The sequence below is a fragment of the Oculina patagonica genome, chromosome 11 (genome assembly GCF_052425735.1).
Source record: "Oculina patagonica isolate OP01 chromosome 11, crgOcupat, whole genome shotgun sequence".
NCBI classification, from domain to species: Eukaryota; Metazoa; Cnidaria; class Anthozoa; order Scleractinia; family Oculinidae; genus Oculina; species Oculina patagonica.
Genome location: NC_135768.1, coordinates 3396712 through 3424710, shown reverse-complemented (window position 1 = coordinate 3424710; position 27999 = coordinate 3396712). Strand labels below are relative to the sequence as shown.

General features: G+C 40.7%; 2 protein-coding genes across 2 annotated transcripts; one reads left to right on the top strand and one right to left on the bottom strand.

The window, feature by feature from the left end:
* LOC144630563 (ubiquitin conjugation factor E4 A-like) lies at positions 1-27196 on the top strand. The gene is made up of 29 exons (XM_078488928.1): positions 1-149; positions 1276-1585; positions 9060-9175; positions 10606-10773; positions 11028-11092; positions 11856-11935; positions 12413-12477; positions 12665-12796; positions 13126-13263; positions 13596-13697; positions 14391-14486; positions 15395-15632; positions 15884-15964; positions 16632-16684; positions 17180-17287; positions 17859-18005; positions 18320-18390; positions 18781-18858; positions 19069-19192; positions 19666-19789; positions 20276-20361; positions 20883-20990; positions 21383-21463; positions 21994-22097; positions 22864-22957; positions 23196-23359; positions 25142-25241; positions 25687-25799; positions 26590-27196. The coding sequence occupies exons 2-29, from the start codon at positions 1294-1296 to the stop codon at positions 26708-26710; spliced, it is 3249 nt and encodes a 1082-aa protein (XP_078345054.1). The 5' UTR covers positions 1-149; positions 1276-1293; the 3' UTR covers positions 26711-27196.
* On the bottom strand, positions 2810-7846 carry LOC144630753 (uncharacterized). The gene has a single exon (XM_078489123.1). It carries the CDS (start codon positions 7844-7846, stop codon positions 2810-2812), a length of 5037 nt encoding a protein of 1678 aa, XP_078345249.1.
* Positions 27197-27999: the final 803 nt, after the last annotated feature.

Here is a 27999-nt window from a genome sequence, read left to right as displayed (position 1 = left end):
ACGACGCATCATCACATTGGTAGCTTTTACGTTCGATTCATGTATTTGCAATAGTTTCTGCTGGAGTTTGCGACACGTTTTCTTGCCCAAATGCAGTAAAGATGGTTTCATAAGGATCTCAAGATGACAAGGAGTTGAAGTTATTAAAGGTATTTGAAAGAAACTTTCTTGAATTTCCATATGCACTAAACTTTGTATCAGTGTATGTAGCTTCCCTATTCCTGGGATTCTAATTGTACGTAAACATTAAAGCTTAAGATTGCTTTGTAATACAAGCTTATTTTGTCTGAAAAATCTTTATGTAAGGTAAAACGGCTAAACAATCCGACAGGCGAAAGATAATCTGGTTTAGGAAATATAACGATACTGTATCCCCTTGGGGAGGGGGGAGGGGGAAGAGGTTCTTCCTTCTTCCTTCCTTGTGGTTTACCGACCCGGGGAGGAGGGGGTGGGGGCACTGCCCTATTTGGCCTATATGGGGACGTGCTGCTTGATAGGGTATGGTTTTTGACTCCTCCGACCCTGAACAGGGTATATAATTTCAAGTTCCTCTGTCCTAAACAGGGCATGAAGCTGTCCTAGACAGGGTATGGTTGCAAGATTGTTGTTGAGTATTTACATTATTTTGCTTTCGCTTCAATAAAAAGAATAATTATATTTTATGGGATCAGTTTTCGCATTTCAATGCGTCAAACATCACGTACAGGACGTTATCACAATAAAGCACAAATGATTGTTGATGTTGTCCTTTGTCCTAAATAGGGTCTTAAAATAGGGGGTGTTGTCCTACACAGGGTAAGTATTTTAAGTTTTTATTGTCCTTAACAGGGTCAGGGTTTCAAACCCCCAGCAGCACCCCTATACCTAAATGTAGGTCAAGTACCCCCCTGGGTTTTTTCCGACCTCAAAGGAGTGCCATTTCCAAGTAAATGCTGCAACAGAAAGACTCAAAATTTAAAGAGCACTGCAGTACTCAATCAAGTAAATAATGTTATTTATTTTTATGTGGGATTTTTTTCAGAAATGGGCAGTTGCTTCTATGAGACATGCCTGCAGGGTATCATGGTTGTTGAATTCAGAAAAACATGTGCAAGGCTTGGCAACGCTGAATACAGTTACCATGATTCTCTGCCGGCATAGAGGGGTGGCCATTGGATGGTATAAAGTGTGGATGCCCATCTGAACCCATTTTGTTATCTTTTTCTGCGCCCCCCCCCCCCCTACTGCATTTTAATTATAATTAATGGTACTTTTTTGTCATATTGTTTTTTTTAGTTATCTATATAAAGCATCATGGAGGACAGGCATTCATCACAAGTGGCCCAGAATCCATTTGCAGCTCTATTTCCATCTGTTGAAAAGGCTGAAGAGTACAGAAAGCAACACAATGAAGCTGATCTCAAGAGAGACCTGCCGGTAACTACACATACACAGTCAATAACAGTATCACTGAAAGAAGCAAGAGAAAATGATCCTAAGACTGAGTCAGGACATACAGAGGTGGAACAGATAAACGATGAGAAGGACAGAGTATGGATGGTGAATGACATGCTTCAGAGAGTGTTTCTTATCACTGTGGATGAGGGTAATTTGTCATTGATAAAAAATTTAGGGCATATTAATTTGTGACATACGTGTATAGCCTTCACATTTGCTTGTCCGAATTTTTTGTTGTTTTGTAGCTTGAAAACAATAAAAAAATTATAAGGAGCAAAAACGGTGGCTCAACATGTATGTTATAAATCAAAACAAGCTGGCAATGACCAGAGTTCCCCCAGCTACTTGATCACATCTTTGGTTACTCTGGTCTAAGCAATCGGATTACAACAAACAAGCTTGGTGCATCACAGCCCCCTGCTCTTCCAGTTGCTGATGCCTACTTCAAAACATTTTGAAACCCCCTACATATAATGAAATATAAAGTCAATGACTGGTTGACAGATTGGGATGGGAGAAAGATCTGCCTTTTCCTTTCACCCCTTGATTCTTGAGTAAATTCTGGACTTCCCTCCCCCCTTCCTGCCCTTCTTCTTAGACTCCCTTCCTTCCTTCCTCCCTCCCTCCCTCCCTTCATCACTAAGTCCCTCACTCCCTCCCTCCCTCCCTCCTTCCCTCCTTCTTTCTCTCCCTCCTTCCTTCCCTCCCTCTCTCTTCCTCCCTTTATCACTCAATCCCTCCCTCACTGTATAATCAAACCGTACACGCACAACTTCAAGATTCGCACTTTAACCAGCGATTTGCTGAAATAACAAACAACACAGACAAACTAAACTTACAGGGAAAGAAGCAAACGGAAAACTAAAACAGAAAGCGAAAAAATAATGGAAAAAATACGAAACTTACAAGATTTGTGCGAACACTTCGGCGACTTGAACATACTGACAACGAAAACTTAAAAAACACCGCAGAAAACGCTAAGCGAGACAATAGATATAAAAATGCACACGAAGATATAACAAGTAATGAACCTAAAAATAACTGACAAAGCTAATTACAAGAAAAATATGCGCAACAAAAAACGGAAACAAAGGACTCGACAAATAAAAACGAATAATAAGGGCTCCGTGGCTACATACCGGCCCCAATGAACCAATTAAATTCTAATTGTTCATTAACTGATAAACAATTATAGACACGAGCATGTCCTTAAGAAACTGAATTAATGAATACGCAACTTAAATGAGTCCCAAACAATGAATGTTCTAATTTAGTGTTCTCGCAAAGTTCTCTGAAATAGTCTCTAAACGAGTTCAGTTCACTGTAGACTTGTTACACGTCATGCTCAAGAAAGCACAGTTTGAAAATCGGTCTAACGAATGTCGAGGTGTTTTGCGTCAAAATTGATGCCAGCATTCTCTAGCCTTCCTCCAACCCGAAGAATTCCGTCGCCATCCAGCACTGGACAGAGCTTGCGTAAGGGTAAGGCAGACTTCAATTTCCTTAGATGGGGTTTAACTTGGCGTGCTGATACTTGATTTCTGGAAATTCTTGGAAGAGCTTCAAATACTTTCGGGAAGGATAGCTTCTGTAAATGCCTGATTATCTCTCTTTCGGCTACTCGAACTTCATCGACAGACAATTCCCCTCGAGGTGATTGACTAACGGAGGAACTGCTGTTCACTGAAAGACCACGATGCCTTTGAACCGACCAATTCTTGAATCTCAGCAGCCATGCAAATGCCTTTCTCAGCTTATCCCAGGAGGAATACTGATGAAATAACCTTGAGAGAAAATCTTCTGCTGGTTGATTTAATACAGCCTGGCTGAACGTATGAACATCTCGTTTGAGTTCCGGATCGTCTGCAGATAGTTCTTTCAGTTGGTGGGAAGGATCACGAGGCCAAAGGTCTTCTTCTCTCGACAGGAACTCTGGGCCACACAGCCATTTACTTGAGATCATCCCATCAACTGTCAATCCTCTGCTAGCGTGATCAGCGGGGTTAAGCTCAGAGTTCACGTATTTCCACTGCTTTGGCTCGGAATGTTCGTGAATTACCGTGAGGCGGTTAGATACAAACGTATGGAATCTGGAAGACTCATTCCTAATATACTGAAGCACTGTAGTAGAATCTGACCAAAATACAGATTGGTGCACTGGTATCTCAAGCTCGGTCTTCAGGGTCTTGTCCAATTGGACGGCCAGAACCGCAGCTGAAAGTTCAAGTCTCGGAACTGTCATCGGCTTGATGTGCGCAAGACGGGACTTACCCATGAGAAACGAGCAGCAAGCGTTATCCTTCGTGTCCACCAGTCTTAGATACGAGACAGCGCCAAAGGCAAACTGCGAGGCGTCAGCGAAGTTATGTAACTCGACGGTCTTCAATTCTCCGAGATCGGCAGGTTTGACACACCTCTTGACAGCTAACTGTGAAAGTTTGGGCAATTCTTCTTTCCATTTCTCCCATCTCTGACTTTCGTTCTCGCCAACCGGATCATCCCAGTCTAGCTTTAGCTTGCATAAATCCTGAAGTAATTTCTTCGCAGGAAGAATGATTGGCGCCAGGAACCCCAGTGGATCGTAGATCGAGCTTGTCAGAGACAATATTCCTCTGCGCGTGTTGGGCTTATCTTTCAGAACAGCACTGAAAATGAACATATCCTTCTGCATGTCCCATCTTAGACCCAAGGTCCGCTCAACAGGAAGTCTTTCCTTGTCCAAGTCGAGGTCGAGGACTGACGAAGCTCTCTCACTTTCAGGTATCGTCTCCATAACTTCGGGTCTGTTACTGAGCCACTTGTGAAGGCGGAACCCACCCCTGGAGAGAAGATCTCGTAGTTGAGTCGCAAGGTTAACAGCGTGAGTAGATGATTCTACCGACTTGAGGCAATCATCCACGTAAAAGTTCTTCTTTACAGTCTCCACAACCTCTTTGTCAAATTCATTGATGTTATCTTCTGCAGTTTTCCTGAGGGCGAAGTTGGAACAAGCCGGCGACGACGTGGCCCCAAATAAGTGAACCTCCATGCGGTACTCGACAGGTTCCTGATCCAGGTCATCGTCCGGCCACCATAGAAATCTAAACGCGTCATAATCGTCTGGCGACACTCTCACCTGGTGGAACATGGCTTCCACGTCTGCTGCTAGTGCGACTTGTTCGTGACGAAATCTTGTCAACACACCCACGATACTGCCTGTTAGATCTGGACCACTTAGGAGATGATCATTCAAAGACATTCCTCTAAACTTTGCCGCACAATCAAAGACCACTCGGGTCTTCCCGGGCTTGTTAGGATGGAACACGGGGTGATGAGGTAAGTACCACAACGGTTTATCTTCGACTACAAGCTCATTCTCTGGAACTCTTTTTGCGTGCCCCTTGTCTACGTAATCTCTGATGGTTGCTTTGTACTTTTCAAACAGTTCGGCATCTTGCAGGAATCTCTTCTTCAACGACATCAACCTACGTTCCGCCAAAACCCGATTATTAGGAAGGTTAGGCACTTGCTCTCTCCAGGGAAGAGCCAGTTGATAACGACCGTCAACTAACTTGGCTGAACTCTCCATCACTGCTAGAGCTCTTTTGTCTTCAACGGACATGGAAACCTTGCAATCAGGGATCAGACCAGCATAGTCAGTCTTCCAGAATCTTTCAAGTTGTTGCATGAGGATATCTTCTTTCTCAACATTTGCAATTCTCGTGAAGTTAACACAGTGATGGCCTTTCTTACATTCCATTCTGTCTATGGGGCCCATTAACGTCCATCCCAGCGGTGAACGAATAGCGTACGGATCACCTTTGTTGCCACGCCTTTCTTCCAATATCCAAAAGGCCTCTGGGACATTGCATCCTATGATCAGCTCGATGTTAGTCTCTTCGATGCTTAGCAGATTGATGTCTTGCAAATGAGGCCAACTGCTAATGTCTTGGTTGGTTGGAATGCTGTGGCTAGATGCATTTACTTTGTCAACTGTCCAAAGTCTCTGAATTTCTAACTTGTCTGACCCGTCCAAGGCTTCAACCGTTAGGCTTATCTCTTGACCCGACTTCGGACTGTCTTCCTTCTCTTGCGTTGTTAAGTAAAACGTTTTCTGCTCACCTTGAACCCCCAGACGCGCTGCCAAGCCTTTAGTACACAGGGAGACATCCGACCCGTTGTCAAGAAGGGCGTAGGTTAACAAATTCTCGCTCGAGTTCTGACATTGGACTTTCACTGGCACGATCCTGAGACACACTTTACCACTTCCCGCTTGGGTACTGTTCAACTGTCCACCTTGGGCACCTTGAGTAGGCGTAGGAACAGTAGCTTGTGTAGCTTGGATACCTTGGGAAGCCTGTGATATCTGGGTAGCTTGAGTAGTTTGGGGAGCCTGTGGTCTCTGGGTAGCTTGAGTAGCTTGGGGAGCCTGCGTTCTCTGAGTAGCTTGAGTAGCTTGGGGAGCCTGCAGTATCTGGGTAGCTTGAGTAGTTTGGGGAGCCTGTGGTCTCTGGGTAGCTTGAGTAGCTTGGGGAGCCTGCGGTATCTGGGTAGCTTGAGTAGCGTTACCTCCACTGGCATGGTTACCGTTCGGAACTTGTTGACAGGAAGGATGGAGCAGAGTGTGATGCTTTCTCGTACAACCATCAACTTGACATGCACCTCTAGACAGGCAACCCCGTGCGATATGACCATATTGGAAGCAATTGTGACAAAGATGAGCCCTTCTCATAATCTGAACACGTTCATCAAAGGTCTTTCTTCCAAAGTTCTGGCATTTCATCAAAATGTGATTGCCGCTGCAAGCTGGACAAACACGGGTCTTCACCCTTAAATTAACAGTTCCTTGAGTGTTAAGCGTAGTGATACGGTTAGGCGATGGTTCACTCGTTTTTGAACTCGGTGGCTTTTGTTTTGAAGTTCCCCGTTTGCTGTCAGGCGTAACGTCCATAACGCTTCCAAAAACTGGATTATTTGCTGCTCTTGCTTTGACTGCAACAAACGATGAGATGTCCTTGATGTTTGGTCTCTTGCCAGATTGCTGGATACCGTCTGCGACTTCGACAAACTTTGTACGAAGATGAAATGGTAGTCTTTGTACTATTCTTCGGAGGTTGTCAGCACTGTTGACCTCATCAATGTAGCCTATGGACTCGAGGGTGTGTTCACAGTTTTTTAGCTGGTCGGCAAACGCAAGTAATCCCGAACGATCAGATGCCTTAATTGGAGGACCCTCAGTAATCTCGCTCACAAACTTAGCCGCAATTGTGTACGGATGGCCAAAACGCTCCTTCAGCAATTTCCTCGCGGACTGATATCCCCTTGAAGGATCCATAACAACGCAACAATCAATCGTCTTCTTCGCTTCGCCCGTTGTGTATTGCAATAGGTACATGAGCTTCTCACTTTCACTTGTTGCGTTTCGTTCAATAGTGTTCTCAAACGACCGGATAAAACTCCAATATTCCATTGGGTTGCCATCAAAGGTGGAGAGGTCAGGTTTAGGCAAGGCAAATCCCTGTCTTATTGTCGAGCCCAGTTTATCAAGCACGTCTTCAACGATGGCAAATTCGGAATCCACGGAATCAGTTTGAGAAAGTTCATTATCTGGAATCGGCGGGGGGTACGTAAATTCCCTCGCGTGCGGGTTCAGCCGAGAACATATAACATCATTGTCGTAAGGAACTCCTTTGAGGTCGTCTTTGGCTTTGGTCTCAACTCCGACACCTTTAACTTTGGATCCGCCATCGCGCTGTGAACCAAGTTCTCCAAAAGATGAACCAGTTTGCTGCGACATTTTCGGTTTTGCACCATCGATAACGGAATGATCTTCTTCGAGGATTTTTACTTGAAGAGCCGCCTGCTCTAGTTCATATTTCGCCTCCAGAATTTGACGCTCCATTTTCATTTCCTCTTGCTTTCTTAAAAGTTCTTGTTCCTCTAACAGTTGTTTCACTTTGAGGCGTGCCAACGCTTCCTTGGCCTTTAACTGCTTAATAGATACACTAGAAGAGATGCGACTTCGACGAGAGCCAGCCGCGCTTACGGAATCTTCAGGACGGATGTCCGTTTCTTCACAAGTTTCAGAACGAATTTTGACATCATCGATCCATCGCTTGATGTTTAGATCGAATTGGTCCTTTTTCTGACAATGTTCCTGGAAATAACGTCCTTCCTTTGCCCACTCTTCGAGATCTCCGGGTAGCGATGCGATGTATGAATAATGCGATTCCTCAAAGCGGCTAAATGCTTCATTAATTTCTAACAGTTTCTTCGAGACTTCTTCGACGTTTCTCGCATCCACAAGGAGGGCCTCAGTTGCCCGATACAACGTTGTAATTCTCGACAAATGTCCCGATCTTGAATTCTTTAATCGAAGACTGTCGAGGGCTTCTGCGGAATGGATTCTCCTTCGACCAAACTCATCCATAACGCGTTCCATAACGAAGTTTCATACGAAATCTTCAAATGAAATGTATAATCAAACCGTACACGCACAACTTCAAGATTCGCACTTTAACCAGCGATTTGCTGAAATAACAAACAACACAGACAAACTAAACTTACAGCGAAAGAAGCAAACGGAAAACTAAAACAGAAAGCGAAAAAATAATGGAAAAAATACGAAACTTACAAGATTTGTGCGAACACTTCGGCGACTTGAACATACTGACAACGAAAACTTAAAAAACACCGCAGAAAACGCTAAGCGAAACAATAGATATAAAAATGCACACGAAGATATAACAAGTAATGAACCTAAAAATAACTGACAAAGCTAATTACAAGAAAAATATGCGCAACAAAAAACGGAAACAAAGGACTCGACAAATAAAAACGAATAATAAGGGCTCCGTGGCTACACTCACTCACTCCCTTTCTCCCTCCTTTCCTCCCTCCTTCCCTCCCTCCCTCCCTCCCTCCCTCCTTCCTTTCCTCCCTCTCTCCCTCCCTTCATCACTACCTCCCTTCGTCCTTCCCTCCCACACATACTCCCTCCTTCCCTCCCTCCCTCCCTCCCTCCCTCCCTCACTTACTTCCCTCCCTTAGAAAGAAGTGGCTTGTGTCATACAAAAAGATTGTGCAAATGTTTGGTCACATCATTCTCAGTTCTAAAGCTGTCTTCAGGGTATACCGTAAAATTTCGGTTATAAGCCCCCCCCGGTTATAGGCCCATCTATCTCGAAACAAAAAAATACATCCCATTATAAGCCCCCCCCCCGGATATAAGCCCCCCTCTACCGGATGACAGTACAGAACAGGGCTAAATGTTGCTTTGTTATGCGTTTTTAACCTAAAAAAGGTATTTCGATCAACACTCCCGTGGCTCTTTTTGAAACGATTTTTTCATTCCGCTTATAAGCCCTCCCGGATATAAGCCCCTCTGCTTATAAGCCCACCCAAAACCCCTTACGAATGTGTATAAGCCCAGGGCTTGAAACCGGAATTCTACGGTATGGCAACTTCTCTGATTGTGCGATTTACAACACACTTCTTGTAAACAAGCACCCTGTCTACCATGTGATCTATATGCTGCATTTTTCTTTATATAAATATCTTGGTAATTAAGAAGGCCATGTCCATGTTACCTTGTTTCTTAATAATCAATAGAGTTATATAAAATATATTATTGTGGTATTTAGATCGTGATCGTGTTGGGAAAAGACAGTATGGTGGTCTGCCAAAGAGGTGTGTCTATTTACAGAATACTGCCAGTAGTGGTGAAGTGCACATCCTTCAATGGATCAACATTGATGAAGTTAGTCAACATAAAAATTCTTTTTTTAATTGATTGCATTTATTTTGCAGGGCTGTTATTAAGTTTTTAAGCAGCTGTTACATTGAAGTTATTACTATGTACATGTAGCATTTTGCTCTGTATGCAAGTGTAATCTAACACCAATCAACATCTAAACGCATAACTTTGATTGAACTCAGCCATAACTGGTGTTACAGGTTACAGCCCTTAAAGCTGATTTCCAGTCCGTACTGCGCAGACTCAGGGTTTGTTTACGTTTTTGTTTTGAATTCGTTGAAACGTTACACTTTGGTGACAGCATACATGACGTTTTTTAGTCCGCCATTACAGTTCGTTTCGTTCAAGAATTTCCGATGAGCTGAAAAGTCGGTTTGAAATAGCGTCAAGGTTCTTCTACTTGTTATTAATTGTTCTGCAAGGATATCTGGCGTTAATAATGAAGAAAAAGGTAAGTTTGTCGCGGAATTTTTAGTTTTACTTGTAAACATTCCCTTCGACGTGTGAGGCTCACATAAACATTGCAGCCGAGATTGCGCAGTACGGACTGGAATTCATCTTTAATGACAGCCCTGTTTTGTATGGTACCAGTTATATTTAGATTTCTGAAAACTGTCTTGCAACAATTTTACACTTTTTTTATTAGTTTTTAGACTTAGAAGTTTGATTTGAATTTGTTCACTGTGAACATGTAAACACAGTGCTGGGCAACAGACAGTTGTTTTGCAGTTGCTATAATTTTGGTAGACTCAGTATAGAACTTTATACAACCATTACCTCAACTTTTACAGATTTGCAGTGATTTTGGCTAAATATTAAGCAACATGTTACACTGTACACATGGCATGGCGATGTTTCATGCAATTTGTTCATGTTATGTTGCAAGACAAGTTGCTCAAAGAAAAGATATTCATCTATCTATTCTACCATCTTAGGTAGGTATTATGTAAAGTCTGCATAATTTAAGCCGAGGTGGGCCCATCAGGCCAGAGCTTATCCCAGTTTTTTTAAGTGACTTGAAGTATCTCTTCTCCTCCCTGGATGGGATGCTACAGTAATCCATCAATTGCAGGGCTACCTCATTATACCTTGGAGGAGAGAGGCACCATGGAAGTGAAGTGTCTTGCCCAAGAACACAACACAATGACCCCAGCCAGAGCTTGAACCCGGACAGCTTGATTATGAATCCAGCACATTAACCATAATGCACCTATGGTTGGGTATGTTGGTGGTTGGGTATTTGAACAGAAATTCTTGGCTAAGTTCAAATGCCCGGTCTATGCCTGGCTTTCTCCTCCTGCTTAACATTGTTACGTGCACAATTCTAGTGTCATTCATTTTACCATTTTACAGGCCTTTTATCTAATGATCAGTGACTTTAATTAATATTTTTCTGTGACTGTAATTAATATATTTGTAATATCTGTCATCAGGCCATCATGGAGAGGCTAAGCATGTCTCACCCACGATCCCATGTGGTGATTACAGGCGGTGCCCGCATGTCGTCACTTACTGCTGAGATTGAAGCAGGGGAAGTTGCAATCATAAAATACTTGGCTTCCTGTTATAGAAGAGCTTTTGAAGAATGCAAGAAATGGAAGGTTTGTTCTTTAACTCAAACATCATTGAATCATTACCCCGATAACCCTTAATAAGCCCTTTTCAATTTTATGTGCATTATCTTTCGACATCCATCTTTCAACATGCTAAACAAACAAGACGGATCAAAAGCCACCAGTCACAGCCCACTAAATGACCTTCTGAACTTGTGGCTCATTCTGGAGTGACATGAAAGTAACACATGTAAGTCAAGATTTAATTATCAAAGATTTTGGAATATTATTTGTCTTCAAAGGAAAAAGACTCCACTCTTCTGGAAATGGCTGACAGAGCAGAGACACTGGCACTATCTTATGCAGGGTAGGTAGTATGTTTAGTGATAAGTCTAACTTCATACAATCACGTGTTGAACCCAGGGCTGTCATTAAGGGCTGTAACCTGTCGCACCTGTTATGGCTGAGTTCACTCGATGTTAGGGGTGAAGATGTTGATTTGTGTTATATTACACTTGCGTACAGAGCGAAATGCTACGGGTGATAACTACAGTGTAACAGCTGCTTAAACATTAATGACAACCCTGTATGGGTTCAAACTTCCTTTACTGGTATGTATTTTCTCTCATGCAAACAAATTACTTTTATATGAAACCATTTGAAAGCAAGCACCTCCTACATGTGTAACTGACCTCCTTGGGTTGACATACAACAAGCGACAAAAGAAGTTGAGACAGTTGGTTGAAATGAGTGCTAATTTTAATATTTCCTTCAGTCCACTTCAAATTTGGTGTAGATTGTGAAACCACCCCCTCTTCCTCTTTTCAATGTTGTACAGAAATAAAGCAAGTCTTGCAGATAGGAAATCCAACATTGTTTCGGGGGCAGGGTAATATCGAAGAGGTGAGAGGTGAAATTTGTCCAAGGTTCTCAAAAAGAGCAGAGTGTCTCAACACTTTTCTTGCCCGATATAGTTGCCATTTGGTTTGAAATGTTTTAAATCTGCTATTCCTACAATGCAAACCAGTTATTGTAAATATAAAACCCCAAAGTACATTAGTAGGGAAGTACATGTATGTCTATGTTACATAAAACTTAATATCTTTTAAATTGTATTTTTTTAATTGAAGGACTAGTTTGTTGAGCCCGGAAATGTTTCCCAAGGCAGATACTCATAAGCAGCTATTTCAACTGATGATAACCATACAAGGTAGGAAGAGTTTCTCCTCTCTCGCCCATTAGTATGTTATTATTGATTTATTCCTTAGGAAGGGTGTGACACTGTACAAATTACAGTATAAAATAATTAAAAGTAGACATCCAGAAACACAATGCAACAACTCTGGTGAGGAACTAGGGTGGGTCAGAGGGGGTGGGGAGGGAGAATTCAATATACAACTTGTAGGGGTGATCATTTGCAATTTTGAAAGGAAAACCTAAAACTAAGGTACCAGAATCTGGTTTTGTGGGCATAGTTTAATACCTCTTGACCCTTAAGAAGCACCCTGAAGTGCCAAGCCACAAATTTTAACCCTAAAATGTAGGACTGTTAGCCTTGTCACTTTGAGGGCTCAACCTTGGGCCTTTTAATCCAGAATCATGTCAGAAGGCCAGTGCTCTTCCCACAAAACTTCATGCAGTGATATTAAATTATTATAATTAATATTATAAATAACATTTTTTGCAGGAGATTTGGTGTTGGCAGAGTTCATGGATGGACTTGTTCAGGAACATCAAAGAAAGGAAGATCTAGTGAGTACATGTACTGTGATTAAAACAATAAAAACAAACATTTTAACTGAACTAAAATAACCGCTGATGGTGTTGACTAGCTCAATGAACTTTAATTGTTCCTAGAAACACTTTTGTGTAACAGTTTTGAACCAGCGCTAATTGTGTGAAATTTGTTTAAAAATTGTATAAAAACTTTGTTTTGTAGGTTAGTATGTTCTCTCCAGTACTTGATATGTTGGCAGAAAGAAGCAAAGATCTTGTATCACTTCTTCAACCTGAAGTCCGTACTTATAGTGACATGCTTCAGTTCTTTGCAAAACACACAGGACTGGCTGAGGTGATTATATAACTACATGAACAGCAACTTAATATTTTGAGCTTAAGGTTGAGGGCAGGCGGGTAGTAGCCATGCAAGTGCAAAACTGCTGCCTAATAACCCTCATTAAAAATATTCGCACACAGGGTTAGTTCTACGCCTGATGTCTGCCAGGAAATACCCTTTGCAACAGAACCTACATACTTGTACTTAGCTTTGGTGTACAAGATCTCATTTCTTAAAATAAATAAAATTTCTTTTCAATTATTTCAAAAGCTCTTTGTTTATTTACAATGTATTAATCAGGTGGTATTTCACAGTCCTTAAAATAATCTTTGCCTTCTTTTCAGATCCTTGTTTCATCAAAATTCTGGCTTCCCCCTAAATCACCAATAGGCGCTATTCAAGGCCAGGCCTTTGAGAAACAAAGTCTTCTGGGATTTCTACTGGCATTGACCAGCATGTCCAGAGATCCAAGTAAACCATCGGTTAGTAGGCACTTATTTGAAAATCATAAGTCTGGGTAAATATAATTTGGAAGGTGCGGTGACCTCATGGTTTGTAATACATGTACTAAACTTGTTGGGCATTGATGAATTCTTGATAACAGTCACAAAACACCACTAATAAGGTCTATGTTAATTAGCCATTCAACTCACATTAGGGCTAGATTTTTCATTCACAACTCTGCATTCACTCCTAAAAACCTGCTGCACAATATTTTGTGTGCTACTTCCAACAAAGGGTCATGCAGTCGTCTGTGCAATGTATTTTTTTCTTTTTATAGTAATCTCTTGCTGATTGTAAGATCTGTTTTTAGGAATTCTTCCAGCAACCAACTGAGCAGAGCCATGCTGAGATGCAGGCTACTATGGCTAACTTGCGCACCCACTTAGATTCTTTGTCAGAAAAACTCCACAAGGTTTGCATGCCGGAGAGTGCTCAAAACTGTGACTGCACCATCCTGTACTTACCAATATTGTAGCTCTGTAACTTATTTGATACTCTACATCTGGAAAACTCTTTCTACAAGAGGGCATAGTTGGAGCCTGAAGATAATTATATCTCAGCACTATAGTGAGGTGTGGGAGGCGCGGTGGCCTAATGGTTAGCGCACTCGACTCCGAGTCGAACGGCCCGGGTTCGAGGCCTGGCCGGGGCGCTGCATTGTGTTCTTGGGCAAGACACTTTACTCTCACAGTGCCTCTCTCCACCCAGGTGTATAAATGGGTACCGGCGAATTTACTGCTGGGGGGTGGGGTAACCCTGCGATGGACTAGCATCCCATCCAGGGGGGAGTAGCAATACTCCTAGTCGCTTAATGCTAGGGAAACCGAGATAAGCTCCGGCTGTATGGGCCTCATGGCTCGGAGACAGACTTTACCTTTACTTTACTATAGTGAGGTGTCCACCTTAAATATGACTGAAGTTTAGGACTGTAGTGTAGCAGGGACTTACTTGCTGTGCCTACTACATGGAGGTGGCTACGTTAAAATAAGTCCAAAAAGAAAGAGTATCAGTACATGAATGAATTTTTAAAGGGTAAATATTATTAATAATAGTCATGAATACTCATGTTCTTAATATTCTTACTTATTGCTACTTTTTATTTTAGGTAATTATTGAAATCATGAAACGATCAAGTTTGTCCAAGCACCAGGTTCTTCACTGGATCGGAGCATGTCTCTATGGCAATGTGACAAGAAAGAAGGTGATTTACACTTTTTGGGAGTGGGATTATGGTTTATATACTTGAGTTTCTATCATGGTCATTTTCAAAGATGCATAGTATAAAGTTGAGCCTTTGCAAGACAGCAAGACTTATACCTTTTTTGTGAGTCTGAGTCTTTCTATTAGCCTTTTACAGTCAAACCTCCCGGTACGGACACCTCTCTAATACGGCTACCTCTCTATTACAGACATTTCTGAGGTCTCAACAAAATAAATTCTTACATATTTTCTTCAGAAAAAAACTCTGTAATATGAACCCTCTCTAATACCAACAATGGACACTAAATCTCGGCCCCAGGGAGCATATTCATATAAATGTAACCTCTTTTAACCGATAACGCTTTATTCATCCGTTGCAGAACATTTTGTTTGATTCATATAAAGAACATGTAGCTGAGATGCACAATATAGTACTCTCCTGATAGATAGTGTGGCTCAATGCTGCATATTAATCAATTTAGATGCAGTTAAATGCCCATTGGGCAAGTGATGGATAAAATTCACTAACCTGACAGGAAAATCCACTAGCTCTGGGCCATCGGACAAGACTTTCTTTGCATACTGAGACTCTGACAAGGCTTTGTGAAAGAATTCAAGATGATGAGACCCATGTTATTTGACTAAAGCTATGCGAGATGCATATTTTTTCAGGGATGATATGCTACCCAATCAATCCATCAATCAATAATCTTTATTTAAACACGGTAAAAATCATCAGGACTTAAAATACTACGTAATACTTATTTAAAATTACTTAATACCTATTTTACATAATAAATTTAAATTACATTAGTCGTCTACGATGAATTAATTAGTTATGTATGTCTTTGTGTGTTGATATTAGAACCTGAAGTTAGATAATAAACTGTATGCTTTTATTTCCCACAGATGATGGCCGAGTTTTTTGCAACTACGCAGGCCCAAGATGGCTTTTTCCTTAACCTTAGTACTTTGCTCCTCAAAATGTGTCAGCCATTCATGGACCCCAGCTCACCAAAGCTTCTGAAAATCAACCCACAATACTGTGCTGTGAAAGTTGGTATTGAAAGTATCACACAGGAAGATACTGGATTGCATGTTATTGGACTTGATGGCGAAACAAGACTTGTTGTACCTCCTGATGAAGGTGGGTGGTAACTGACATGATTGTATTTATTATTTAATAGTATTATTTGACGTTCAGTCAAAGAAAGTTTTCTTTTTTCTTCTTAAACCCTTCAACTCTTGGCCCGGGAGCATAGGCTGTAAACCAAACTTCTCCATCTGTCTCTGTCCCCTGGTGGAGGGGAAGGGGTTACTCTTAGTGCCTCTTTAGTTGTAACATTTGTCTCTGTCTTTCTTTAATGATGCAAATAATATTTTTCATGTTTCTTGCAGAGCACATAACATTACAGATTACCCCAGCGTTTGGATTTGTGACAGAGTGTTTCTTCATGACTCACCACTGCCTCCATCTTGGTGAGTGATTACAATCACTATTTGGAAAAAATAATTATTGAAGGGCAGATTTATACAGTATGACTTCCTCACATGTGACAAGCTTATGACAGGCCTACGACATGACTTAGGACCATTTACATTCACACGCATCTAATGTAAGGATGTGGTAGAGCATCGAAAAGCGGTTGAAAATGAACACTCACACAAGTCAGGTTAAGTGGAACATTGTTTACATTCTGGCCACATCATCTCCTCGGAATCTTCAAAGATCTTACGAACAAGCACAAAGTTGGCGCAACAGATGTATTTTAGAAGCATGGGAAATCAACACTTGCAGTAATCCGCTGAACCGTGGTGATGGCATGCATCTGCCGCACAAGTTTTTAAATTTAGGTGACAGAACATAATTAGCTCCCGTTTGCATAGTGTAAGAACTTGCTTTTTACAAATTCCTTGTCACGTTCCCCTAATGAAAGCCGAAACGTTGTTTAGCCAAAATGTTGGGACTTTACGAAATTTTACGAACATTTTCAACATTTTTAAACCAGAGTAACGTTTTATTTTCAATCATGATTCTTGAGATCTTAAGGCTTGATACCTTTTTTCTGGGAGATGTCCATGGATACCTACTGATCAAATACTGCCTTACACACATTTCTGTTTCATATATTGCCTTCTTTTGCAGGTTTATGGAAGGTCTGTGAAAAATACAGAAAACTCATGAATGAATTGGCGCAAGTAAGTAGCCTTACTTGAGAGGTTTGGTGACTCCTTAACCCTTTAAGCTCCAATATCCACATACCAATGCTCATGACTGACTGATTGTCATACATTTTCTTATAGTTTAAGTTGGGAGAATTTGTTGAAAGATCTAAGAATTTCCTTTGAGTGATCATTTTATTAATTCTCATAACCTTTTCTCTTGATTAAGTATAGATAAATTTGTGAGAAAATTTTTGATGTTGGTCACTCTTGGGACTTTAAGGGTTAAAACACTGGACATCTAAACACAGACATTGAGAGGTTGAGCCCAAACCACAATCTCCTTTTGTCCTTCTTGGGCAGAGTCTCTTTCCCCCCGTTCTGTCAGCTCGGTGAATACAAAGGGAAAGAGTCCTCTGCTAGCAGGGAATATCCTCAGAACAGAGCTAGCCAACCTTTTATTGCTGATAATATCTTTTCTACTGAAGTCAGCAGGCAATGCTTATATTTTCTCAATTTTATCCCTCTTAGATGCAGCAGGTGTACCAAGATGCCAGTGCACTTGGCTCTGAAGGAGTGTTGATTCAGAGGCTTAAAGCTCAGTTCGAGAATAGCATCATTAAACAACTTTCTATGAAGGTGAGTAGTCTGATTAAGTGTTAAGTACCCTGTATGGCGCCTCCCATGGTGTGGGAGGTGCGGTGGCAAGATGGTAAGCGTACTGGACTCTGGATCAAGCAGTCCGGGTTCAAGCCATGGCCGGGGTCATTCTGTTGTGTTCTTGGGCAAGGCATCAAGAGGAGGGACCCATCCCTCCCTCCTTATGGCTGGAAAAAGTTATAAGGTCCAAAGGACTATTATTCCCCTCCCCATCCCCCTCTCTAGTTTCCTTAGCAGGAGTACAAAAGGGAAGGGGGAGTGAGGGAAAAATACAAAAGTGAGAAGGGAGGGAACCCTTCCCCTTCTCCCCAATCTCATCAATTTTTTTCACCTCTCTCATTTTTTCCTCCCCCCCCCCCCCTCCCCTTTTGACATCTACCATGCTGGCTACCCATCTCTGGATCCACCAACAAATCTCCTACTTGCTTCTTGGTGCAGGAAATCAGATTATGATCCATTTTTGTTTGACACTGACTATTTTTCTTTGCCATAATGGAGATTTCTACAATCACAGTCGCTATATAAAGTTATGCCTTGCTTGTTCCAACAGACACACCTTCTTAATCCATCGTTAATTGAACTCAGCCTGAGGTTTTACATAGCGACGGCATCATGGCTGAACCAAGTGGCGCTTGCTGGCGATAGCTTCGATGAAATGACTTCTTTTAAAGAAGTGGAAATTCCTCTTCCTACTGAGGTTTGCTTATTCTAGATCTGTATTATCAGGGCAGTGATAATCTCGCTGCCTTGTTTTCTGTGATCTTGTTGAATATTGTCACATATTTTTCAGCAACACTGGTGTGGAAGACTTCTAGTTGAAAATTATACTTTGGGTAGGCTTTAGATCCAGAATCAGAGAGGAACTCGGGTTAGCCAAGCCAAGTCCTTGTACATTAGACACTACTTTATTCTCATACATGTAGGGCTCTTCTGCACCTTGGAGACAGTCCACATTTTTCTTAAGCATTTTGACTATTACAAAACTGTTTTTTTGTTGTTATTGTTTTTCAGACTCCTACAGGACTTTTATTTATCCCTGAGTTCATTGTAGAAACCATGGCAGACTTTATCATTTTCCTCAGGTACTAAATCTCTGAAGAAGAAAAAGCTCATTACTGCTTACTCAACAATGAATTGATATAACTGTGGTACAAATATGTGGTATTGGGTCTGGAGTATTTGTTGTTTGCCTGTCTAAATCCCCTCGCCTCGGCAGAGGTTCCTTACGGGGCATTGTTATGAAAATCCATTTTATTGTGCCTGCACACACTTCGTGTAGCAGACTCTTCCCACCGAAATCTCTTTAAGGAGTCTCTGCGGGGAAAAAAAGGTCTAAATTATAATTTTGATCAGTATAGTATGGAATGAAAAAATATTTAGATTTATAGTGCTTAGTTAACATTTTTACACCATTTTCCACCTGCAGCTCATGAATTCCTGTCAACTTTAATTACCAATTCTTTCTTTTTTAGACATTTTAGTGAAGAAACTTTGGAAAGTGCTGGATCATCTCTGCATCATCTTGTAACATTTTTTGTTATCTATATGGGGTATGTGTAGATTGAATAAATAAAAACCTTAAACATTGTTAATTTTAAAATCAATACTTAATCTAATGTAAGATTAAAATTTGGCAGTATAAGTGAGACTTGGATTTAGAATTGTTTTTCTTGGTTTGAACTGATCTGTCAGAATTGAATACTTTTGGTCTCATATTTATACAATCATGTATTGATTGTATCTAATAATTGTATTCACAGGAGTCCAGAACGAGTGCGGAACCCACATCTCAGGGCAAAACTGGCTGAGACCCTAGAGGCTTTGGTGCCAGTCCAGAAGTCTCAGAACAATGCTGGACTGTTATCTGTCTCACCAGTCAATATGGTAATTATTATGAATTATTAAATTATTACTTTTATTAATATACATGTGATAATAATCTTTATTAGCTCAAATAGTCTTTATCATATCAGTAAAATTCATTTTTTTCTGATTGGTTCTTCACTCGCCTTTTATTATGTAACTGGAGTGTGATCACATTGGTTGTCAAATTTCAAGTTGGATTATTGATACTGGACATTAATGCCACTTGTTTGTCAATTACGTTTTGTATGTGCACTCAAATTGGTTCTTTTTTGCTGTTTGCAAAACTGATGAAAATCCCACTTGTATCCTGCGATGTAGGGAGTTATGCGCATAATTCTAATTGGCACTGTGCTGCATGCTCACTTTCTTCCTGCATCGTACTTCACTTAGTCTAATGACTGGTACGAGTTAATAAGTGCCTGTAAAATAGGCATATTGTTACAAGGTCATGGTCCAATCCAACAGCACTAAAATTTTTACCTGTATGACAGTTCAACAGGCAGAAAGCGTTTCTTCAACACAAGGTTGCCCCAGCCTACCTCCCTCGGGCTCTCCTGCAGCTGTTTTGTGATATTGAGTTCACAGGTCACTCCATGCAGTTTGAACAGAAGTTTGGTAAGTCACCTTACACTGTTGATTAAAGCCTGCATTTTATGGTGTATTCATGTGTACTTGCTGTATTCATATTCATTTAATATTCCCTTACTTGCTCACTCATCCTGCTGGGACATATGGTGGCAATCGTAACCCACCTCTGAAACCTATCCTGTTCTTGGGCATGTGCTTCACCCCATTCGAGACCTAATAATTTAACATTAGTAAAACCTATAGCTTTAAAACCTACCTACCACCCCCCTCTACAATAAATCAATAAGCTTTTCCAGCCCCAGTAACCCTGTTTTATTGTGCTAACAACAAGGTCAGTCTGTGATCAGTTGGTTTCACTTATCTCTCTGTTTGACATAAAACAGTGCAACTATTGCATTCCTTTGAGATCACTCTCATTATATAACCATTTTGGAGTGGATGTGAATCCTAGCACATGTAATGAAAGGCTGAACATTATCAATAATTTTTGTGTGTGCATGTTGTTTTGGTTAGGTTATCGCCATCACATGTATTCTGTGCTGCAATTTATGTGGAAGGAAGAAAACTACAAAGATTCTCTGATGAAAATGGGTGATGAGGTAAGAAACAGTGACACATGGAAGTGAAGTGACACACAGACATTACACGCACTATTGTTGTTGTTGTTGTTAAATTGTCATTAGTCTTGTTATGCTGTGTATTGCCTCTGATCACTCATTACTTGCATGTATGGTAGTTACAAATTAATGAAGGTATGAACAGTTTTAATTTGTTTAGTGCTGTCTCATCAGAAATGAGGAGGCACTGTGGTCAAATTTTTAGTTTGCTGAGCTCTGGGTTAAGCAGACAAGGTGTGAGTGTTAACCAGGGTAACTGTGTTGTGTTCTTTGGCCCCGCACTTTACTCTCACATTGCCTCTAGGACTAGTGTATTACTGGCAAAGGTGACTAGGTGTATTACTGAAAGGGGGTAACCCTGCTATGGACTTAATTTACCTTAGGAAATAAGAATGGAACGATAGTCACTGTTCTTATTTACGTAATAAAAGAAGTCTGTTTCTTTGGCCAGTCAGATAAAATGTTAAATTCTTTATTGTTATTTTACTGTTTGTCATTTTTAGGCGGCTGATGAAACAAAGAAAATGACAACCAAAGTCATACCCTTATTTCTACGCTTCCTTAACTTGCTGATTAACGATTCTATATTTTTGCTGGATGAAGCTCTTCAGGTAATGCACATTACTGAGGCCCTGTTAGGGGGGTCTTTATGTCCCCCGTCTGAATTTTAAATCTTTTCACGTCGCTATTTCAAAAGGTTCACATGTCGCTGTCGGAATTTCGAATTAGTCCATAGCCACTGATACTAACGGAAATGTTTGAGTCCCGAGTGCATAATATAAAATAATGTGTTTTCGTAATTGTGCCCCCAAAATATTTCCTATTCTTGAATTAGTCAAGTTGATTTTGTTGGTGAGTGATCTCAGTTAGACTCAAGCTAGACTTAAGACAAAGTTCTTAATTGACATTTCTTCTGTCAATACAGGACTGCAAGGTTGCGAACTCTATGAAATTGTGCTTTTTACCTACCTTAATTTATTAACAAACATGATTGCTTCTGCAGTACATGGCAACTTTAAAGAAAATGCAGGCAGAAAAAGACAATGGAGAGTGGGAAAGTTTAGGCGAACAAGCACAAACTCAGGTGTGTATGACTTCAGTTTTGTAATTTTTTTTTATTTTCCTACTATCATAATCCTCTTTGGTACCATTTTGTTCACATTTCTGTAAACCATGACAGCCCTCATGTATCTTCAACTGGGCTCCATGCAGTCAAATTAATTATTCAAATACAAACTTACCAGAGTCAGTTGTAATTTATTTGTTTAAGCGCTCAGTTTATAAAAGACAGAGATGTCTTTCTTTTATTATAACAGGCTCCTGTCAAATAAGATAGGAAACTTAAAATCTGATATAACAGCAAAATCTTCAGTTAGGTCAACTTTTGCTAACTGTTAATTAATATAGGAGATGTCGGAGAAATAAATAAAATAAATAAATAAGTAAATAAATAATCATTCAGTTCTTTAATGAGTCCCTGACATTCCTGCCATGTTAACTAATGATTTTTAGCAGCTTTTGTGTAACAATTGCTTGCAACAGGATGTCCTAGTCACGTCCAAAGTGTATACCACGTTCAGTTGCATTATTCTTAATCTTTGCATGACTTTACAGATGCAACAGGAGCTTGCACACACAGGTGGAATGGCTCGCAGTCACAACATCCTCGCCAATGAGACAGTCCATGCTCTAAGTTACATGACAGCTGAGGTTAAACGGTAATTTATATTTTTGTTTAAGATCATGCAGTGCTGCTTGTTTTTATTTTTGCTTTTTATTAAAGTAATATGGAATGTGTTTATAAAAACGTGTCAGAGTAACACGATTAATACAGTTGTGAATAGAACAGAAACTTGTTAACCCTTGGAAGTAGGTGCAAATTCATACCCCCACTCTGGTACAGGGGGGAGGGGAGCGGGGTTGATGGAAACCTTTGGAAGTAGATGCAAATTGATAGCCCCACTCCACCGGGGGGAAGGGAGCAGGGTTGGTGGATCCCCTAAGGTTTTTGTTCTATTAATGCAGAGGCAAAGTATTTTGCACTGAGTAGTAAGTCCTCAGCTTACTCTTCAAGTTGACTAAATATTTGTTGGTTGTGACGTCATATGATATCATTAGAGCCGCCATCTTGGATCTGCCATCTTGGATTTCTATTCTATGACTTTCGTAGAAAGTAGAACATAACGCAAATTGATACAAAATCAAGCAAGAATGCTAATAGGATGTAAAATAAACAAATTGTAGAATTTTGTTTTAAGAAACTGGGAAAAAATAAAGAATTATGTAAAAATGAGGATTATGAATTGCAATTGGCGGGAGGCTAACCTATAGACTATAAATTATAAGATACAGGCCACACTTACACAGGCCTTTTTGAATGCAAGTCCATCAAATTTTAGCACTGTCAGCCTGTTCTTAGTGTTTAACTGTAGAAAGATTCTGTCAGACATGGTTATTGAATTGTTATGATTTAATTGTTTACAGACCATTTCTTATTGGATGTATGTTAAGAAGAACTGCTGACATGCTGAACTACTTTCTCTTGCGACTGGTGGGACCAAAGATGGGTGAACTGAAGGTATCAATCAAATCTGTCACTACAATAGCCTTAGATTTTATTCAAAATAAAAAGTCCACTACGTATAATGTACCATGGTTTTCGTACTATGAAAAACAAAATTGGGGGCAGGAAGAGACTTCCACACAATAAATGCAGGTTTTGGCAAGTTTAGGAATGTTGAAATTTCTATTAATAAGAATTAGAATATTTTTATTTTGTTGTGCACCTAATTTAACTATTTCTTTTTATTACTCAGGCTAAGAATTTATCAGAGTTCCATTTCAAGCCTCAGCAGCTTGTTTCAGACATCATTGACATGTATCTTAACCTTGGTGAAGAAGAATCCTTCTGCAGGGCAGTAGCAACAGACAAGAGGTCCTACTCCCCCAACTTATTTAAACAGTCTGAGAGAGTTTTAAAGTAAGTGCTTGATATGAAAATGATTTAGCTACCCTCGTGGCTGTTATCATTTAATCGTCTTCTCATCCTCATCCTCCTCCTTCTCTTCATCCTTGTGTTCCTCCTCCTTCTTCCCCCCCTTCTCATCCAACTCCTCCTCTGCCTCCTCCTCCTCTTTCTCATCCAACTCCTCCTCTGCCTCCTCCTCCTGTTTCTCATCCAACCCCTCCTCTGCCTCCTCCTCCTCCTTTGCCTCCAACTCCTCTGCCTCCTCCTCCTGTTTCTCATCCAACCCCTCCTCTGCCTCCTCCTCCTCCTTTGCCTCCAACTCCTCTGCCTCCTCCTCCTCTTTCTCATCCAACTCCTCCTCTGCCTCCTCCTCCTCTTTCTCATCCAACCCCTCCTCTGCCTCCTCCTCCTCCTGTGCCTCCAACTCCTCTGCCTCCTCCTCCTCTTTCTCATCCAACCCCTCCTCTGCCTCCTCCTCCTCCTTCTCTTCCAACTCCTCCTTCTTCCTCCTCCTTATCATCCAACTCCTCCTCTGCCTCCTCCTCCTCTTTCTCATCCAACTCCTCCTCTGCCTCCTCCTCCCCCTTCTCATCCAACTTCTCCTCTGCCTCCTCCTCCTCTTCATCCTTGTCTTCCTCCTCCTTCTTCCTCCCCCTTCTCATCCAACTCCTCCTCTGCCTCCTCCTCCTCTTTCTCATTCAACTCCTCCTCTGCCTCCTCCTCCTCCTTTGCCTCCAACTCCTCTGCCTCCTCCTCCTCTTTCTCATCCAACCCCTCCTCTGCCTCCTCCTCCTCCTTCTCTTCCAACTCCTCCTTCTTCCTCCTCCTTATCATCCAACTCCTCCTCTGCCTCCTCCTCCTCTTTCTCATCCAACTCCTCCTCTGCCTCCTCCTCCCCCTTCTCATCCAACTTCTCCTCTGCCTCCTCCTCCTCTTCATCCTTGTCTTCCTCCTCCTTCTTCCTCCTCCTTATCATCCAACTCCTCCTCTGCCTCCTCCTCCTCTTTCTCATCCAACTCCTCCTCTGCCTCCTCCTCCCCCTTCTCATCCAACCCCCTCCTCTGCCTCCTCCTTCTCTTCATCCTTGTCTTCCTCCTCCTTCTTCCTCCCCCTTCTCATCCAACTCCTCCTCTGCCTCTTCCTCCTCATCCAACTCCTCCACTGCTACTACTCCTCCACCACCAACACATCCTCCTCCCCCTGTTCCTCCGCCTGTTCCTCCTTTTCCTTCCTTCATTTCCTCCAGGTTCTCCTCCTCATCCAACTCGCTACCACCACCTCCCCATCTCCCTCTTTTCCCCCTTCTTTCTCCTCCCCTCCTTCTCCTTATTATCCATCTCCACTGCTGCCGCTCCTCCTCCACTACCACCACCTCCATATCTCCCCCTCCCCCTTTTCCCCCTTCTTCCTCCTCCTTCTCCTTCTTTTCCTCATCCAACTCCTCCACTGCTACCGCTCCACCACCACCACTTCCTCCTCTCCTCTTCCTCCTTCTTCACCTCCCCCTTCACTTCTACCTCTGCCATCACTGTTGTTACTACTATACCGATCACTGTTACCCCCTGGTGTGGCCATCACTGGTACTTTCACCATTGCTTTCACCACAACCATCACAAGGCCAACGCAATAACCATTACTACCATATCCAAGGTCACAAAATAATTAATAGCCTCGCCAGACAAATTTTGTTGTTATTGATAATGTTGTCATTACTTAAAAAATGGAATGTTGCTTTAGAGATGTCTGTTAACATATATGTAGCATGACTGCGCACTTTATTGTTTGAATTTCAAGGTTGATTGGAAGACCTACATCAGTGATTTTTAGACTCAATGAACTTGCAGCTCGCATAGAAGAGTTCGCACAGCAAGAGGAAGATGAGGAAATGCCAGAGGTAACACTGAATACTACGCATTTTACTTCCCATCCCAAGTCTTCCAGAAATTCTTAACTTATGAGAACTGGTTGTCTAAGAAAGTCAGTACAAAAATTTATCAGACAAATAGGAAGCATTTCTAGTTTTTCGATCCCTCCCAGATTTCTGTGATGGTTGACAACCAGTATGAATTATGAAAACAGAAATTATGACAATCTCAGATAAGGGTTAACCTCATTACCAAATGTTCAGTTCAAGTCATCATACAAGCTCACAAACCAAAATGGCAAAATACAAGGTGACTGCATTTCCGTTATCAGTGACAATACTGAAACTATTTAGAAGAATCAAATCTCCAAATCATCTGGAATTTTCAACACAATGTTGTTGAAAAAAAAAGATAAAAAATATTTATTGTAACATTGTTGGTATTCTTAGCATAACTTTGTTTTCATTTAAACAGCCACCAGATGAGTTTGTTGATCCTATAACAAACATGTTGATGAGCGACCCTGTTATTCTAACCACATCTAATAATATAGTGGACAGATCAACCATTTGTCGTCACCTACTAAGGTATAAGCTTGATCTAAAAAGAGTATAAAGTAAACATGTTGCTGGAGGCTTTCTAGGTGCTTGGGAATAAGATTGGAGGTCTGATTTTAAAACTCAAATGTTTTTGTCAGAATGACAGTCATCTGATATAATTGATCATCTTATACATGTTTTATTTCCCTTACTGAAATACTGTGGTGTAATTAATTAGAGGAAATTTGAAAATTCAGCTATTATATATCGATGACATATAATTAGTATTAGGAAATAATATTTTGAACTGTAATTATTACAGCTAGAAAACAAATCTTGTTTTCTGACTGTAATAATGTTATGGGATAATGGCACAATGAACCTTTTATGTTACACCAGGCTTTCAGTGTTACGTGCATAGCTTTCTTTCTACATCCATCTTTTGACATAGTTTTTCGACATGCTGTTTGAAATGAGCCAATCAAAATTAGCCCACAAGTTCAGAAGGTCATGCTAGTGGGCTCTGATTGGCGGATTTTGATCCGTCTTGTTTGTTAAGCATGTCGAAAGGTGGATGTCGATAGAAAGCCGCTATGCACGTAACACTGAAAGCGGGTGTAAATATTGTTGTTGCTGTTATCATTATAATTATTGCCATTGTCATTATTATCATTATCATTATTTATTATTATTATTATTATTATTATTATTATTATTATTATTATTATTATTATTATTAATAGCATTCATAAATGTGTGTTGACAATCAGTGTGGTTGTTACATACAGCTGTAAGTGTTTTAATTATTATTACTGATGAACCTTTTTTATTGTTGCAGTGATCAGAAGGATCCATTCAACCGCAGTCCCCTTTCTCTTGAAATGGTACAACCACACACCGAGTTGAAAACAAGAATACAGCAATGGTTGGCCGAAGTCAATGGTCAAAAGAGGATCTGACCTTAAAGTACAAATTCTCCTTAACTGGTTGTTGTACATTCCGTATATACTAGTAAAGGGGAATTTGATTGAAGTGGAGAATGGCTGCCTGGGAGATCCCAAGGGGCTTCCACAGGGGGCAGCCAACTCCTAACTCCTACTGCATCCATGGCTGGCAAATTTCCACAACATAACCATTGTCATTCTCATCGTCGGCATCAGCATCAGTATCATCATCACCATCATCATCATCATCATCATCGTTGTCATCAATCATCATCATCAATAACAACAATGACAACAACTTTTTCTTTTGCCAACAACAACAATTTTAAGGAAGCGGCACAGAAAACTAAGAAACTCACTTCCCACAGATAGCAAATGCTAATCAAGGCGGGAAGTGATTTAGATATTTAAAAATATTTTTAAAATGAAAGTAATAAAGGGATAATAAGAAAACAAATCAACTGGTAAAGTGATATTAAAAGTACCAAATTACAGAGACAGCTTAAAGGGACTATGTCACGGATTTTACCAGATTTTTGAACAGCCAAAATTTATATTTGTGTCGCATGAAACCTAGCAGCAATAGTCCATTTTGATTTCAAATTGCTATATTAGAGCACTGAAACTGTTAACTAGTATTACTGGCTGCGGATGGCGCGGATGGAAACGGATTGCAATTTGAAAACGTTAGGCAAACGTTTTCAAATTGTTTCCGCGCGTCTTCAAAAAAATCGATATTTATAGCCGTAGCTAGATTTCTATCCACAAATTAAGGTTATATCTTCTTTTAGATGTTCAAAGATATTGTTTTTTCTGGGTTAGGTTGCCTACCACTTATTTCAGAACAGTTTAGACCGAAAATCTGCGAAATCTCCGTGACATAGTCCCTTTAAAATGATAAAGAACACAGTTTTTAATTATGATTTTAAATAACTGTTACCTTAACCCTTGTTAAAATAGTTATTATGCTAGAGAAAGTGGTAGATTGCCCTCTTGAAAACATTTTTATTGATTTAAATGAAATTATGGATATGATAATTACATGTAATATACTGTCCCCTATTTGTGGCGGGCGTGCCTGGGGATGGGACGGGGGTAATCCCATATGAAAGGGAGGGGGAGTTGGAAATTTTGAATTATATCCCTAAAGGAGACCTATCTGGGCGTGGCTCAGGCTTTTTTTTGGGGGGGGGGCTGGGGGTGGCAGCTATAAAAATACTGTTTTTCATGCTACTGTTTTTAAGTCTAGACTGAAAAGACATACTTTGAAAAGACATTCTGAAAAGACATACTGACAGTCTAGA